The 19,297-nt window shown below is 37.3% G+C and overlaps 2 protein-coding genes across 5 annotated transcripts in view; one reads left to right on the plus strand and one right to left on the minus strand.

Moving 5' to 3' along the window:
• LOC105833958 (paired box protein Pax-6) overlaps positions 1-19,297 on the minus strand; it is a 108,092-nt gene that overhangs the window by 25,763 nt on the left and 63,032 nt on the right. The gene's annotated exons all lie outside the window — the stretch shown is intronic.
• Positions 16-8,034, plus strand: LOC105833959 (pro-resilin). Its single transcript, XM_012676098.3, has 3 exons — positions 16-5,066; positions 5,359-5,913; positions 7,431-8,034. Exons 1-3 carry the CDS (start codon positions 5,061-5,063, stop codon positions 7,905-7,907), a joined length of 1,038 nt encoding a protein of 345 aa, XP_012531552.2. The 5' UTR covers positions 16-5,060; the 3' UTR covers positions 7,908-8,034.

The raw sequence follows: 19,297 nt of genomic DNA on the forward strand, positions 1-19,297 counted from the left end.
TTATTGGATCTATTATTTATTTAAAAAAAGTATATTTCTTAGATTACTGTAGATTAAAATTCTAAAAACTTTTACTAAATTCCACAATTTATATTTTACAGTCTATAACTAACATTGTAAAATATTTCGGAAAGAATTGGACTGTTTTACATTCGTTGTTATTTTTTTCGCTGTTATTATCATCGAAACACTGTTGATCTATCTTAAAGGCGAAGTATGTTAGCATGCCCCCGACTTGATGATCTCTCCCTATCTGCTTGCCGATGATCGATGTAAAATTGCAATGGAAACAAGGCCGCGCGCTACAATCGAGCGGTGTTGTTTCGCGTTCCCCGGAGGGATCTGATTGCAAACGAATACGGCAGGGTTACAGTCTCCCTTCATAGACAATTAATCCAGTTTACTCGCAGACGTTACCTCGGTATGGGGTTCTTGTAAGCCGAGAATCCGCACAAACGTCCCTCCCGCGCTTAAATATATTCAATTACGGGACCTGCGTGCCGTCTCGCCTCTCTCTTTTCGTCCCTCTCACCACTCTTTCGTGTCTTTCCATTTTTATTCAGTCGTGCAACCGAAGTCTCGACTTTTTGATTGTCATTTTGATATCTCTTAAGAATACGGATTTACACACTGATGATTTCTAAAATTCTCATAAATTTCTTGCAAGTTTGTCTCGTCAAGATACGTACTTATTTTATTATTGGACTTTCAACAATTATAAAACGCGCCAATTGTATTCGTTACATGATAAAAAAATCTAGTTGCCATAAATTGGAAGTCTAATAGATTAAATTTATTAAATATTCTGGCTATAAAAATTAAAAATTTAATCATAATATTACGAAATCAGAAATTTGATTTGTAATATCAATATAAATATAATATACATTTTGTACCTTTGTTGATATAATAAAAACCTTTTTCTTAGTGTAGCAATATTAATTGTAAAGAATTTTATTTTAATGTATTTATAATATATCTAATAAGAGATTAATATTTCATATTCATGCACCGATCAATATCATGCTACATGATAAAATTATAATGACAGAATAGTCAAATTGAAAAATCATGCTATCGTAAAGTTGATAAGATATTACATACTATATTATCGTTACTTTTTATTTTATATTTAAAGCAATCAGAAAAAAATAAACTGTTCAATATATGTATTTTAAAATCAATAAAATTTTACTATACAGTTTAGTAAAAACACTCACATATTTTGTATTTTATTACGATAAAATATCAAATGTATGTAGTAAGTATTGATAAATCAGAGAAAATTACATAATACTTTTCGAAATACAATATTGTCCTATAACTATTTTGAATTTTTTAAATTTTTCGAAAAGAATTCGTTTTGAGTAAATTTTATATAGAAAAAGGCTACACATGTATGTATTATGTATATTTTACTTTTTTAATTATCTAAATAAAGAATGTTTTTATCAATATTAATAAAGTGTAATATTTAGTTGCACTCCGAGAAGTTAGAAGGTGTCGTTTTAGAAGATCTGTATTGGCGACTTTCCTCTAATATATGTATTTTTTGTTATATATACGTGTATAATTATTTAATATGTAATATTTAATATGTAATTTTAATATATTTATAGTGATAATAATATGTTAAGAGATAAGATAAGAGATAATTTTCCGTATGGATAACTCGTTAAAACAAAATAGTCACGTACGAATGAATAAATGAATTTAATGAAGCAAATATCCAATCAAGTTGCTTCGTGCACAACACACAAATATTGTTTGCGCTAATTACATTGGATCAATGTGAGAAGCATAAAATTGTTTCTTCTAATAGATTTGAATGAAAAATTGTCTCACATTTTAAAATCTGAAAAGCTCTATACCGTACGTTGAGATTATATATACCTTCGATAGAGCGTTGTCAGTTTTAACAATACATCATCGAATACTGTATATACAGTGTGGCCGAAAAACAGAATCAAAGCTCGCGAAAACTTTCGGCGCGAAAAGTCAGGAGGTCGCAATTCGATATTTCCCGGTGTTTTCCACTGTCGGACGGTCGTGACACCAGAGTTAGATGATAGAGCAAGAATAGAAAAGAATGTAGGGTACAGCAAAAACAACAAGAACAGAAAGAAGAACAAAGAGAGAGAGAGAAAGAGAAAGAGAGAGAGAGAGAGAGAGAGAGAAGGGTCACGATATAAGGGAACAGGGTGCAGAGCGAGAGAGAAAAAGAGAGTTAAGCCTGCAGGCTGCAGACAGAGGTACCGGAGTAGCGGCAAACAGCCAGCAACAGCAGCAGCAGCAGCAGCAGTAGCGTGGCGCAAAGCGAAAGCAGAAGGGAGACAGGCATCTCGCCCTTCTTTTGTCCCTGGGCTTCGGCCCGATATTGAAATGGAGTCGTTTGAGTGTGAATAATTTGCTTTGCCCGGGCCCACCCCTCCGCCGCCGTCGTGCCGTCCCTCTCCTTTACCGCTCTCGGCCCGGCGCGACTACCACCGTGATCGGCCCCCCCCCCCCCTCATGTACCCTCAATTCCCCTCGTGGACCCGTCAACCCCGCTGCAGGCCGCGTTATTTCGCGTCCTACTAGAGAGAGAGTAGTTCGTGTTTCGCGATTTCCGAGGACGTAAATCGAACTTTTTCCACACTGTCTTCTGCATGAGACTCAGCGAGAGACACAGGCACATTTCTTGGAGGAATGCATTCTATTAAAGATCTGTTTGGACGGAAGAGTTTCAAACCTACAATAGTCTGTACCAGATTGTAAACGAAACACATATTTTAAGTCGAGAATAAGTACCTAATTTTATCACGTAAACGATTGTTTGTTCTATTACTTGTTTGAGATACCATTATTTATATAAATTTACACACAATATATTTTTTTTAAATAAGGAGAAATGAAAAAAACATACAAATCTTGATCTAGATCTAATTGTCTCGATCATTAATGAAAACTACTGTATTGATTTTCACTTTAAATTATTGGGGGAAGGGGTGGAGGAGAAAAAACACTTTGTGTAAAAATGTAACAAACTTTAAACGAACTACTTTCAGATTAAACAGATTCAAAAGCTACATTATAAATTAAATGTCATTATAATATTTAATATGTTGTATCATCGTGTACGTATAACGTAATTTTTTAAATAAAAAAGCGCGTAGAAACAAATTGAGCGAGATTAGTAAAAAAAGCATTTTCTAAAGGATAATCTCTCTTAAAGTTTTCTTAAAGTTTTTCTCCTAAAAGATTTGTTACTGTGTACTTTAAATGTAATCTTTGTCTTTATAAAACTATAGTTCATTTGGAATCACGTGGAATTAAGCTTCAAAATATACACTAAAAGAACAAAATGATTATAATTACTATAATGTAACTGTAATTTATAATTATTTTCGATTTCAATTTATAGTTTTAACCATGCAAATTATAGCTATTAGTTATTATTAAGACATAAAGAGTAATGTTACAAAATACTTATGTTTGATATTTACTATAATTGTATTTATACAAAAACGTTTATTTTACCTTTACCATTCATATCTTGATGTTTTATTATATTTAAAGTTATAACAATTTATAGTAAAATTTTTTCATAGTTATATATAGCAATAATAACTATAAAGCTTCCAACCATAATTATTTTGCCATGCAATTATATTCACAAATACTTTTCTCTGAGTGTGCCATCAGATGCTGGTTTATTGAGTTTAGTTCGTCCAAAAATCGACGTCAATTAAAAGTCTCCTTTCGTACGAATCGATGTGACATCGATCGGAGAGTCCGTTTTACGCACGTACGCGTATCTCGAGGTGAGGCGAGAGGTCCCGATCATTATAAATTCCGAACTATTGTCGCGATCGATCGATCGGACGACCTTGATTCCCGGATCGTCCCGACTGTGACGCGCTGGGACAATCTGCGTTCTTCATTTCTCGGATGCTGGTCAGATCGAGTACGTCGGTGAATTGATTAGCGCGAATCATCGTCGCGCGCCGCGACTCACCGGCGAAATCCCTGCGTGGAATGATCGACACGTACGACACACATGCCACGCATGACGAGCCGGAGTTAAAATTACGTACGACGACGCGACGTAACCGCCGCGTAACACGGCCTTGCTCCGACCCGTAAAGTATGTGTTAAGCGCCCGACATCGTCGGTCACGGGCGGATGAGAACGTCGATGATGAATTATATTAGTCGAAGACACTTTTCCTTAAATTTTAATAAAATGTAGAAATTTCTATTGCAGAACCGCTTCGGTAACAGACGTGTTTCTGTGCGAACAAATCACTTTATAAATTCTAATGAGTCTTTTATCCGAACAAAAATGTCTCGTGGGATTAACAATAACGTGACGTGAATAGTAAAAAATATCTTTAGTTAGCTTTAATTGATCTCGATCAAGTTACTTTTAATGGGAGTTTAATCTTGTTTCGTTTAACTTACGCGTGTAACTTTTGCGCTTCTCTCAAGCATCTTACAGCACGTTTCCTTTCTGTAATTTAATCTTACAATGCTATAGAAGAATTCGATAAATGCATTGTGAAAATATGCCTGAATGAACGCTTTTGCATACTGTTCACGTCTCGCGGCAAAAGCGGTGAATCTCCGGTGCAGCGAGTACGAGCGTACGTTCAATCCATTTCAAATTTAATCGTCGATAGGACAGAAGCGCGATTTCTTTCGCCCGGTGCGCCCGGAACAAACACGACGTGGCGAAAAAGGGCGAAAGGCGGAGTTCGAGGAAGGACGAAGAAGAAGTCGTACGCCGAGCATTGAAGAGCCGCCGCTTTTGAAAAGGCGCCTGTACGCCGACAAAGGCGAAGGTGAACGCGCGCGAGCGGCCGGATGATGAGCCAACAATGATCGAGGATTCATCAGCTTCTTTTAAGAGGCCAATGTCACCCACCGGCTCGCCGGTGAACGCGACGCTACCCCAGCCGTGGAGTATCCTTCTTAGACATGCAGAACGCATACGAGACGCGGTGTATATAATCCACCAGCGGCGGACGACGAAATTCAGTCAGCTCGTCAACACAACCAGCTAACTGCTATCGTACAACAATGAAGGTAGTCGTAAATTCATTGTTTAATTTCTTATTCGATTTCTTATGGCACACAAAGAAATTTAAACGGTAAAACTTAGGTGGTAAGCAAATTAGCTAATTACAATCAAAAACTCGAGACATTACGCACATTGAGCGATAACAAAGCCAGGTATTGTTGATTTCCTTACTGCTTAAGTTTCTTTTGTGAGACTTGCTCCTTAAACAGTTCCTGGCAACGTGAAGAAGCTCCTAATTTTTTTGTGAATAGTACGAAATTTTACTGCAATAACATTTCAATCGATCTTCGAAAACAGGTACTTGTCAGTATTGTCATCTTGGCCAGCGTGGTCCTCGCCGAGCCACCGAGATACCGCCAGCAGTCTCAGCAACAGAGACAGTATTACTTCGCCCGACAGCAGGAAGAGGCCGCGCCTTATGCCGCGTCCGGCTGGAAACCAGCGGGACCCGCTTTTGATCTTCCTCAAAAACAATTTCAGCAATACGAAGCTCCGAGCGCGTCTCAGCAACAGTACGGAGCGCCAAGCGCGTCTCAGCAACAATATGGTGCGCCAAGCGCGCCTCAGCAACAATATGGTACGCCAAGCGCGCCTCAGCAACAATATGGTGCGCCAAGCGCGTCTCAGCAACAGTACGGAACGCCAAACGCGCCTCAGCAACAATATGGAGCACCAACCGCGTCGCGACAGCAATACGGAGGTCCAAACGTACCCCCCCGGCGACAATACGGAGCACCGTCCTCCGATCCTCAGCGAGAATACGGGGCACCGGAAGAATCCACGACGACCGAGACTCCTAACACTACCGAAGAGGATGAGGTATCTACCGTTCAAGGCATCACTGAGTCTGAGGTGAGTAAAGCACGAATCTTCTTTGTGGGAATTATTGAGGTATATTGATATTGAAAATCAAGATGAGGGAAGGCAGTATCGCTTAAATTTTTGCTTAGAACTTTAAATTCATAAAATTGATATACATTGCAAATTTCATAGATATAATATATATAATGTTTTACTAATAGAAAATTAACTTACTATTTTACATGCCGAATGTAAATATTTTTAAAGAAAATTTCTACACGTTTTTTCCTCATTCATAGAGCTATGATGAAGTAATTAATCGTGGTCTCAACTAAAATTTATTGGAAAGCTTATAATTGCCACAAATTTTGGGACCTTAGTGGAGCATCTTTCACATGTCAAGTGTGCATTCGGATTTTATGTAACATTACGTAATACAAGATTTATCATCTCGTTCCGGAGAAAAATCGCGCTGGACCATTGAGTTGGCGTGTGAGCCTACACGACAGTGGAGATGGTTCCGTGGAATTTAAATCGGCACACTCCTCTTTTTCAATCTTCGACGCTCGCTTGTTCTCGTCGTTTCTCCCGTCTGTCCTAACGACATTAGTATTCGAGGCGTCGTTTACTTTCGATCGCGGGTCTCGAGCACGTGTGTGTCCGTACTAAATTTAAAGACACTGGCGTGACACAACCCATAATGCATTCACCCGTGATTCGAGGTCGTCGAGAGCCTACGCCTTGTTTAGTGGGATATCGGAAAAAAACAGAAATTTTTTTTCTTTGCCGAGAAATGAGAAGTTTTCCGCCTTATATAATATAAACGTTTCCGCATATTAGTTTTTAGTAAATACTCTCTGTGCAAGGCTTCGCATCAGATTATAATGTACGATAAACTTTTTTAAACATAATGAAAGACATTTTCTTTTTGTGTTAAAACCGATTAAAATTTTTGAACTGTCATATTTTTAAATTATTTTAATATTACTTTAACATAATATGATAGAATATATTGTGTTAAATTAATTTTACATTTTTTTTTTAGTAAAACAGTGCATTTATAAGTAAATGAATAAATAACATATACATAATGTTGTTTTAAAACTAAATTTTAGGATAAATATGTATACATATTAATTTAATATTTTATTATATATATGTGTGTTACACTCAACAAAGCTGTTTAAGAAGTTTCTCAATATCGATTACATAATAAATAAAAAACAAATTTTTATTAATTTAACAAAATAAATACGTTAAAAAGTAACAAATGTTATATGCATTATTTATCTTAGAATTTAAATGTTGAAAAAAACTATTATTTTTGTTATTTATTCCTTTACTTATAAATTGCACTATTTTTATTAAGAAAATCTAATTACAATTATAATATACTTGACTTTACAGAAAAAAAATTAGATTTTAGTTTTGTGTTTAATAAAACGTTTTAACAATAGGTATTTTTTACAACATAAATAAGTACATTTTACTCTCTTTATGAACGTACAAGTTTTACCAATGACAGCAGTTGGTAGTAAGAAAGTTGAATTACAACGTTATTCTTTTAGTCCGAGCCCGTGAACGCGGTTAACGAGCTCGAGGACGAGGACGTGGACCAGAAGCAGCCTCAGCAATCCGGAGAGTACTACGTGGCACTTCCCGACGGTCGCCTTCAGCGCGTGCGATACATCAGCCGTCAGGACGTCGAGGCCATGAAGTACTTCGCCAAGATTCGCGCCGAGAACGTAGAGCCTCTTCGCGGCCCGATCTACGCGTACGCACCGCTGCAGAAGCTGCAGGTCGTGCCGGCCGGCCTGCAATTGTCCGTCGCCCCGGTCGCTCCAGTCGCCGCGGTCACATCCGCGGACACCAAGCCGCAGAAACTGGAAATCGAGCCCGTGGCCGCGCAGGTGCAGTATCAATACGACAATAATCCGTCGCGTGTGGTGCCCCTGGCCAACCCGCTGAGCACCACCTACACTGCCTACACGGCGAACTATCAAGCACCGGCAACCGACTCCAGATTCCTCCTCACCTTCCAGTGAATTAAAAGCGATACTATCAAGTGACGCCTCTTGTAAATTGCATTGTACACATGTTGCATAGATTCTTAAGTGTATACTGACAATTATATTAAGCTGACGACATAATAAAGTTGATGATAACGACATATTTCATTTTTCTCAAACTACATGTTATCCTTCTGTAAAAATTTTCTGAAGAAATCGCAGAGATTTTATTAGATGTAAATAATTTTAATAATTAATAATTTTATAGAAATTCTTCACGTGCGAAGGTTGTTTCAAAGGGGATGATATCTTTCTACATCAGGATTGTAATTGAAATTTCGAGTTTCTTCAAATTGCGCGGGCGTTAGATGTGGATATATTGGCGAGATAAAGAGAAAGAAGAGAGAGAAAGAGAGAGAGAGAGAGAGGGGAGGGAGAGAGGGAGAGAGAGAGAAACAGAGAAAGACCCGTCGGCATGTAGACGTGCCTAACCGCAAAATTCCAGAAATTTAATATCTCGCTTGGCGCAACCAGCTACAGGGTTGGGCGTTTCATAAGTTCACTCCGACGCAACCAATCCCCCAGAATTCTCCCAAAATTCTACAGCCAACGTTCCAACCCACGCGGACCTCCTCTTTCCCTGGTACTTCGCTCTGTCTCTCCCTATTCTTCCCTCTTTACTATGACGACCGGCGGGCGTCTTGGATTTTTTTGCCAGTGGCCCGCAATTAGAAAGGAATACAAAAATTCACACGTTTCATACGTTTGGATCACGACTTAGTCTCAGATGGGAGATCTAATTTCGTGATCCAACGTGAAAATTCCTATAATTACGACGAACATTCTTATGAAACATTTTATATTAATTTACGTGTTAAATTCATTTAAAATGTGCATTAAAAAAATAATCATGATTGAATTAACAAGATGTATTTGATTAACCTTTTCGTGCTTGATAACATATATGTTCTAATCCTGAAAAAATTTATATCTTTCCCCAAAATAAAGATAACTTCTTTCTGGATTTATTTTAAACATCATAAAAAAATCTCGCAACTTCCAGAAAAATTATATGTGTGTAAAAATTAGTTAAAATAGATAAATGATTAGCAAATACTGTGATATGTATTGCACTCACTCAATTTATAAGTGATAAAAGCAGAATTTACCAATTCTATATGTGACAACCAAAATTTTAGCAAGTACAAAAATTAACAATACATTTTGGTTGTGGCATCAAGAAAACTGTCTATATCAGCAAAACATTTTTTGGGGTGATAAAGAATAGAACTCTTTACACACACACACAAAAAAAAAAACAGCACATTTGTGAGTTTTATCCCTTAATTTCTGCATACATCGTCAAATATTCATAAAATGGAGTAAAAGTAAAAATATTATTTTCTACAAAGATTAAGATAGCAAATTCTTTTTAAGATCATTAGACACGAAAGTCAATGTAAGGACTATACACAAGGAAAAAATCCCTACTTTAATATGGCGGACTATATCTAAGAGTATAAATAAGATAAAAAAGATTTCTTTAATAGTGTAAAGTAAATTATGTAAATAATTGTATGAAAAAATTGGCGGAGCATCTTAAAAACAATGAAAATCTCAGTTTCAAGTTACGCCAGCTGTGCTACGAGCTACTCCATATCGAGCGTAATTATGCGAGTCGTGTTGGCGGGAACTTTTAATTAAGGTCCACCGACAACAAACTGCCCTTAAGAATTTAGGCGGGCCATGATCCGACGGCGAACAAAGGGATACCCTCCAGCGCAAACGTGGTGGTAAATAGCCCGAAGAAGCACGAACCTTCCCGCCAAGAGGCCGAGACTTCGTCGATAGACGTGTAATCGGCCGATTAATTAATCTGGTCAAGCGGTCAAGCCCAATTAAATCTTACCGAGCCGATCGGCTCGAGAGCGCGATGGCGACCGGGGCAATCTCCAAGTAGACGAGTTTCTTCGCGGGGAAACTTGGCTCGTGAGCGATGCGTCTAATCCCTTTGCGCGCTCCTTTGGCCTTTCCGGCGTTCCTCCGCCGGAAGCGCGAGGGAATCGCTTTGGAAAACAAAGTTTCTCCCGGCTTTCCATTCGTTGCTCCCCGCACCATCGCCATCCGTCGTTTTCTCGCTCCTCTGCACCCCACCGAGCACGGAAGCGTCCCCGAGAGCCAAGCAGCCGGTGCACCCTCCTTCCCACGGGATATTAATTTTTCGGGAAGTTCCAGCCGAATCGTTCCTTTTTTCACCGTCATCCGTCTCTCTCCCTCGCTTTCTCGCTATCTCTTTGTGCAACGTTTCGTTTTTCGTGACAATTCCGTCACAACTGCTTGTGAATCTCTATCATCGTTTTAACCCTTAATTAATAAGATTATCTTCCGATTACTTAGAACCTTCTAATATTGTCCCAGAATATTTTAAATACAGTTTTAAGTACATTTGGTTGAAGTAGAAAATTTTTTGGTAGAAGAAATATCGAGAATCAAAGCGCCGCCGATATTTTTAAATTTACAAATTAATTCATACAAGATGACTGAAAATTCTGTTGAAATTTACTATATGTTTAAGTCATAAAAAAAAACGATTTTTCAGTATATGCAATCTTTTCCGCAAGGGAAATCCTAGATAATCCTTCGCCTCTCACGCGGTGTATTAAAATGAACAATTTATCTTCATAATTTTTTTCACCACTCAATTACATCGTCGTATATATGAATAAATGGATTAAACCGGTGGATGAACCTTGTACCGACTGGATAATATTTTGCGAGTTCTCTTGGTAATCGCATAATTTGTTCCACGCGCTTTAGCAACATGAAGTGTTAATAGAGAAAAGATTAACTTACACAATCTAATGGAATATGTATCGAAATTTTTTTATCGATATTTTAGCTCTGCATTTTTCGGACTCTGCAATTTTACGGAAAATTTTATCAACTTCTCCAAATCATTTCAAATGTCAAAATAAGATAGTCATAATTTTTTAATGACTTTGCAGCTGTTAATTACATATCGTTCAAATTTACTACAATATTACGTTCAAACTATTATTACAATTGGTATACATATTTATTTTTACTGCATCTTTAATTATCAATTTGATCGAAAATTATTTTGATTGAATCAAATATATGATACATGTTTTTTATAAAGCATTTAAATTTAAAACAAAAAGATGATAAATAAATTTAAAAAAAATTATTAAATTAATTTTACTTGGAACATATGTATATTATTATTAGACATATTATATATTAAAAAAAGTGTAATAATTAATAATCAAGTCTAGATAATAGTTACTAAATTTTGGTAAAATAATTTTAATTACATTTTTGGTTGATATAATCAAAATTAAAAATCATATTACCAAATAATAATTATTTTTGACAATTATTAATATAACTAAAGCTACTAATTATAATAATAATTGGTAATAATTACTATTTTTAGTTATATATGTTAACTGAATCGTTCTTCGGTAATTACTAAATAATTTTGGTTACGTTAATTATTAGAATAAAATTAATTCATCGAAGTTTAGTCACTATCATTAACGCTTGATTATTATATTACTATACTTTTTTCATTGTATCCTCTTGACAGATACCTCTCTCTTTTTATACTGACAACCTGTTCGCGGCGCAGCAATTCCCAGAAAGAAAGTTATTCACTGCGAATGGTCTCAGCTGATTCACAAAGGTACCAGGAGTACGACGGTGAGAGACGATAATAATTTCAGAGCACCTGAAGAGAGCCATGACGGAAAAGACAGAGGTGCAGGGGAACGTCAATAAAAATGAATTGGAAAAGGAGCGAGAAAACAAAGAGGGAAAGATCGCGACCGGAGGAGAGTAAAACGAACGCTAAGAAAAGACGCCGGGGGTCACGCAAGAATCCCATGGTGGCAGACGTCGATCCGCTTTACGAGGGTGAATTTCTCGCGGTTCTTGTGCGGTTACGGGGGAAGGCTGTGGCGACTCGTGCGTACCTTCGCGTATGCGGACACACACTGCGGGCCGTCTGTTTGTTCGGTTGGTTTGCACCGTACCGGGTTAAGAAAATAGCGGAAAGCCCCCGCGGTGCCCTGGGAACGTAGCCAAGCTGATATCGAGTTCTCAGGACTCGCGAAGGAAGAAACACAAGTTCGCCAAAACAGTTAGCGACAGAATATTTGCACATCGTGATTTTACATAAAATATTTTGTATTGATATCTCTTCCTCTGTAAAATACAAAAAAAACTTTTTTTAACTATTAAAAACAATTGCATAATGGTTTTACTGATAATATCTTTGTGACAAAACTACCCTTCTGTTATTGTTGGTTGCTTTCTCAAATTAGACACATTAAAGTAATAATATTTTTTTCTGATTTGTGTTGTACAATGCATGGTACAAGAATAGTATATAAGATATACCATTGCGCATAATGGCGACAGATTAATGAAACAATCAAATTTTTGCCCCCCCTCCCCCAAAACTAATAAAATACAATTTCGTTTGAATAACATGCAGGTTCAGTTATCAAATGGGCTGAGCAAGGTTTCCATAAGATTCTTAAATCGTTAAACTAGCCGCGGAATTTATGTGCAACATAAATCAAGCGTATATAAGTGCATTTGTCTCTATTGTTTCATTTGTTTCATACTTTGGGGCAAATTTTTGATTAATTTGACGACCGCGCATCCTCGAGGATGCCTCATATTCTTATACCATGGTACAATGGGACAGTTTGGTTTACGTTGACAGCTATTTATTACTATACGTTTGTCGTAACATTACGTTTACAGGTTCTCGCTCGTTGTTTCTCGGTCTCCGAGCCACCCGTTTTTTCTCTCGAGCATTCTTCGCGCGACCCCACGTGGCGCGGAGGATCGCAAAGACAACAATAAAAAAAAGTGGAAGAGTAGCGGAAGAAAGGAAAAGAGAAAATACGTGGTGCGTTCTATACGCGCTACCATCGACGGTGATTGAAGATCCCCCGTCGACAAATGCACGTCGAACTCTTTCGAAGTCGGCACCTGCTCTCGCTCTCGATCGCAACGACGACCTTTTTGATCCTTCCTCCTTGTGTGAATGTGTGTGTGTCGGCGTATCCCTCGCAGTTTTCACAAGCTGTATACATCGCTCATGAATACACATACGCATACGCATGACTATGTGCATTGCCTGCGTGTAGCGATGGCGAACGAACATATTATGTCACAAGGCATGTCGATATTGAATCGGGAGGGGAGTACCGAAAACAATGAGGCATGTTATAACGAGAGAGAAGTCGCTCTTTGATTAATATCGCTGGGATTAATAGGAATTCAAAGAAGGAAGAATGGTGGTATCCATTATAGATGTCGAGTCAGCCAGTAGAGCATCGTGAAAAGCTGATCGCGTATATCAGCCGTTGATTGGAATAATAAGTATTAAAGATTTAACTTTACAAACTCTAAATTTATGCTAACATTTCCATTTCAACTTTATAATTAGATATATTCATTTTAGAATTAATAAGTGAATACAACAGGATCAATGAAATTAGAATTTAAAGAATAAGAATAAGAAATTAACGAGTTAGAGGAAGGTATATTAACATAATGCATCAAAAAATGTTATGAAAATATATGTTTCAACCTTATGTTAGATTATTTTCTCAGTAAGATAAATATATAAATTAAAAATATGAGCAGTTTAAATGTAGTCGTTCGCAGATAAATTTCAAAAGAAAAAATCAATTATATGTATAAATTAAATGTATATGTGAAAAATCCATCCGCAAAGTGATCCGTAAAGAGACGAACAAATTGTAAAACAAGAGACTGGTTATTGAATATTGGATGAGAGACCATGCGATTGGCTAAGATTTCAAAATAATTGCGAAAACGTACAGTCCTTCATTGAATTAAAAGATATCTGTAGATGTAACGATGATCATAGAGAGACAAATGTAATTATATGACATAACCAATATAATACTATTCGTTTTTTTATGTAATACCAATATTTTTCAATATTTTATGTTAATATACTAACACAATATTATAATATAATAATATACGCATCTACATATAGTTTGTCTCGTTAACTTCTTAATTTTTTTTTAATTTTATATAAATTATAATTTTGAAAAATGATGACATACATAATAATATTTATTTTTTTTAACATAATTTTGTTTTGCATACAAAGAGCAGTGGATAAACTGTTGTGATTAAATAATTGGATTTTACGTAGAGAAAATATTTAAGAAAAATTTTTCTTTTCAAAATGCAAAGACTAGACTGCTGTTCAGTTCGATGTATTAGGCCGATCGCGAAATGGAATCATATGAAATTCAGCACGCATAAAGACTATAATTCAAGCGACGGGTAGAGCGCGATAAATGTGACTTCGCAATGTTGGACCATTACATAATACCGTAGGTGATTGATCGGAGAGTTACGATCTTTTACGTAATTTATTGTTCGTCGTTTATGTATGACCACATATCAACATATCTTTTGTTTTATTTTTTTGTGATTTTCGCAATATTATTTTATGCAAAATCTGATAGATAAGTCAAATTTTCTTTCAATCACGAATTCTTCTTTTGATTATTTAATTATTGATTATTATTATTTGACTATTTTTTTAAATAAAAACTTAATAATACGCCATTATTGGAAGCTTTTCATTTAATAGATTACAACAAATGTTATCTTTCTTGGCATTCTATTAACAACAAAAGATGAAATAACACACTTATGTCGACTTGTATCAAAAAATGAAAAACACCCATGACACGTGATAAATGTTTCTTTGTTTATTCGGTTATTAATTCGGTTTTAAATTTGACAGTTTATTTTTATTGCAATCATAATAAAGTAATTCTCTCGAGTAATATTTAAATATAATTTTTTTTTTCTATTTCTACTGTCTGATAAATATTTGTAGCATTTTGTAAACTTTCAAGTACATTTTTAATATTTTTCACATAAAATGTATCTCTAATCTAATACTAATACGTGTATTCGCGTGTATACAGGTATACGTTTATTTAGAAGAACGCTCGGTAAATCGAATGCATCTTTGTATCAAACTTTGATGTTGCGAGAGACGCGCTAAAACTACCAACGAACCTCTCGATATTCCGAGGGACTTGTAACGAATTCCGAAGGCACCGTAGGCTGAATTCTTTTATGGGTTGTCTCACTTGAAAAGCGGGGGTGCAGCGGTTTGGTTCAACCCTGGCTCTCTCCTGACGTGTCCGCCCATCTAACCTCGAGGAAACGTGAAATTTAGGCTCGGTGTACCCTTTACGCAGATATCTCGTAGCATTTCAAGCTCGTCTTACACGATTAACAGGAAAGAAAGAAAAATATTATTTGCGATAAAATTCACAACAAAAATCACCTATTTAGTTTTATCTATTTTGTAATACCGAAAACATGGGTCAGAATTATGTCTGTAAAATTTGAAGCTATTTTATCTTTGAAAATGGATATAAATTTTGCATAAGCAATTAAACTTTAAGATCAAGCGACACGGTAGCGTCGACAACAACTAAGTATAGTCACTAGATAAATCTTTTATATAATAATTTCAATCTGAATTGATCTTCTCTATTGATCAATTTAAAATTGGTAGTGACTAAAGCTACAGCAAAAAATATCCGCTGCTAGAATAAAATTATAAATAATTACATATAAATAATTACATGATTCGAACGCGTATTAAATTATTAAAAATATAGTTTATAATTAAAAAATTTGCTTATTTTATTTTTAGAATTTCAAATTGCATTATTAGAAAATTATATAACTAAACTATACTGTGCTGGGCATAATAAATATATTAAATTTCGATAGCAATAATATTTCTATCAAGGACACATCTTAATTGCTATGGCTATATTTTAATTTTATAATTTCGCCAATACTTTCTCTGCGTGAATTCTATCGCTCGTGTAAAAGAGGCTTTATACGCGGCGCACATATCTTGGCATTATTCATACACTCGTCACGTATGGAGAGTTCAGCCCTTTCCCCTGCTTCCTTCGTTTCTCGTAGACAAAGCGGGGCGAGTGGGTACTCGCTCGTGTGAACGTTGCCTAAAAGAGCGTCGTTCGTCGGTCGACGTGTCGCAACGGGTGATGGTTTTCCGTGTGTAGTGTGTATATCGATTGGCATTACGAGGCAGATCAGTCAACCCTACCCGTGTGTCTCGTCGAGGGGTCGAAGGAAATAGTGTGCGAGGAAAGAGATCTCCACGCGCCTTGATGCACCCCCTCCTCCCTCTTCCGCTCTCGCTCTTTCTCACTCTCTCTCTTTCTCTCTTCGCGGCTGCTGAGACACTTTGTCACCCTCTGAGGCGACACTTTCTCACCTCCGATCCCTTCCCCGATCGGACCTCCGGATGCCGAGGCCTACGAAGTTGTAGGGACACGTGAGGGAGAAAAACGCGTCCGCAATTAGCGTCTCTTTATTCAGTCTCTTACGACTCATTGAAAATCTATAATAAAAAGAGGTGCGTCGCCTCGACGTAAGCGCGACAACTTAAGGCTAAAATCGATAGATCGGATACTATCACCCTTATCGTTCTTATTCCACTTTGTCACCCTCTCACGCATTACCACCCTCCGATAGACGACAGCAAGTGACGGATACTCGCGAGGTTGAGCGGAGTCAAAGAAGAAAGAAAGAGAGGAAATAAGAGAGAATTTACCCCGTTAACCCTCCGTTAAGGAATATCGCTGGTAAATCATCAGATATAAGAAACAAAAAATAAAGATAAGAACCCAACTTCAGTTACGAGACGCATACAAGGCGTAATATTTCGAATTTTTAAGAAAACATTTGATTTTGTAAAAAAAAATTTATCGTTTCCGGCAATTTTTTCACGCCAAATTCTGCTCTATAAAAAAATACTCTACTTATCAAATATTTATTTGCAAAATATTAAATTTTTAAGAAACAAATTACCACATTTCCATTTTGTGCATATTATTAAATGTAATAATTTAATTTTTCATACTTTTCCTTTTAAATATTCAAATATTCTTTACACGCATCTTAAAAGGTAATCGCGATACGCATGACAAAGGACTGACGTTGCACAAATTTTAGCGCAGAATTGCAGAAGCTGCGGGAGCTTTTATCGGAGCGGAAGCGTCGATTCCGCGACGCCGGCCGTTTCAACGTGCGCTCGCCACGTTCGAAGGAATTTCATCTCCAGATTCCGTTACATGTTTTGCGAACTGGTTCGATCGCGAAAGAATTTCTCCTCGATCGCGGTTTCCGCGTGCGGTCGAAAGTCCGTAATGGCGAGACCGCGAACGGTCCGAGCGGAATGATTTGCGCGCAGCATACGCAGGAATTACAAAACCAAAGGGGGGAGGGAGACACCCTCTCTCCCCGCTCTCAATTGCCCTTTTCCTCGCTTTCTCTACCTCTCCCTTGATACGTGTGGTTAGTGTAGACGATATATAGGGTGTGCGCTAATAGACGACCAAAGAAGCGATTTTGCCGGGGGATCGGAGGCTAAAATAATTTTTCAACGCCAGAAATCTTGGGTATTAACGATTTCTCAATCGTCAATAATTTAAGAAACAAAGCTTTGTACAAATTTATAATTTTCTTTGTACAATATTAAATAAATATTAATTTAAAGAAATCTCAACTATAAATTTAACGGAGATGTTTAAAACTTTGAAAATTACGAAAGAAATTATACGCGTATTTAAATATGGGATTTCGACGGAAAGAAAAATATTAAAAACAAGAATAGGATTTTGTTTATCGAATACCTACTACCGAACACTCTGTATATTCGCTGGCAATTTCGCTTGGTAGAATCCTTGTAATCCTTACATTTATAACATTCACACATTTTCCCACGTAAGCCAGAATTCGCGAGGCATTGGAAAGTTAATCCCCCCCCTCTCTCTCTCTCTCTCTTTTTCTCTTTCTCTCTCTGCAAGAGATGTGCACACGAAAATAAAAAAAGTATTCACACGCGCGACGAGTTTATTTCCCTTTTTTTCTCCTAAAATCGCGTTCTGCCGCAAAATTTCGCGCGATTTCGGTCCGACACGAGTTGACAGCCTAAATTTCCCGTATCGTCACGAGTGCGGTGAAGTTGATATCGCACTGGCGATTTTGCACAGTGAAATATCGGGCACAAAGGGGATTATGACGATTCGATCCCCGGGGATTACCTCCAAATACTATCTCGAGCGCGATAGAAGAGAGAGGATCGGCGTATTGTTTTCGATACGCAAATCTCAACTGGAATTTGCACAGCCAGCACGAGAGAGTGAGTGAGCGAGTGAGTGAGTGAGTGAGAGAGAGAGAGAGAGAGAGAGAGAGAGAGAAAAAGAGAGAGAGAGAGAGAGGGGCGGGGGGGAGGGAGAGAGAGAGAGAGAGAGAGATAGTAGAAGAGAAATAGAGATAGAGAGCCGCTGTGCATTATTAATCGACACACCTTTAGTCAGCGGAATCTAAACGTCACGCCGCGTTAATTTATGGTTCATTCCGTCGTTTAAGCAAATTCATTCCTGGCAGCTTACCATGTATCACACATTACCATATAAATAAAGATTTGCGTAAATTAAGATCGCGAACGAACGAAAAACACACCGTTCGGAAAATTAATTGTATCGGATCGAAAAATCGCTCTTAAAGTTTATTTCGTGTTGTTTTCAAGTTGCAATTTAAATGCATTTGGAGAAAGCAGTTATAAAATTACAAACACGTTAAATAATAAAATTAATTTTTAACAAGACGAAACGCAAGCTTGTAAGCTGGCGAAAAGATATTTTATAATGTATAATACTATAATTACACATTACAATTTTCTCCCCCATACATAAAAATTAAAAAATTTATCTTTAAAAAATTGTATTCTTAGATTTATAATAATATTAATTTTTTTACAAATATAACAAATAAATAAGAGAAATAAAAATTTTAAGAAATGAATATTGTTACTTGAGAGAATTTTAAATCCCTGGAAAAAAAACCCTGGAGACAAGAGGGGTAGCCAGGATGCCGTTGTAACGTAATGCGTAACGGCTGACCATATCGGCTGCTATCGAGCGTGCGTGTCGCGCGTAACTCGCTCTCGGGGAAATAAAGCGGAAGACAAAGGGAGAGACACGCGCGGCGTGTTGCATGCGCGGCGCATTGCGACGCGCGCCTGCATGCTGGCGCGGTGCGGCTAGGTGGATGGATAGATAGATAGATAGATAGGTAGAGGTGGGTAGGTAGGTAGGTAGGTAGGTAGGTAACTCGAGACTCGACGAGAGGTCAGCCTTCGTAGATTGACGGACGCGATAAATCGAGCCGCGGTGACACCGGGGCTCGAGTGACGCGTACCGAGGCGAGGCGATGCGGACGCGACGCGACAACCCACTGACCTGCGAATCCAATGCATAGAGTTTCTCTCTCTGTCT

This window comes from Monomorium pharaonis, chromosome 2 (assembly GCF_013373865.1).
Source record: "Monomorium pharaonis isolate MP-MQ-018 chromosome 2, ASM1337386v2, whole genome shotgun sequence".
Classification (NCBI taxonomy): Eukaryota; Metazoa; Arthropoda; class Insecta; order Hymenoptera; family Formicidae; genus Monomorium; species Monomorium pharaonis.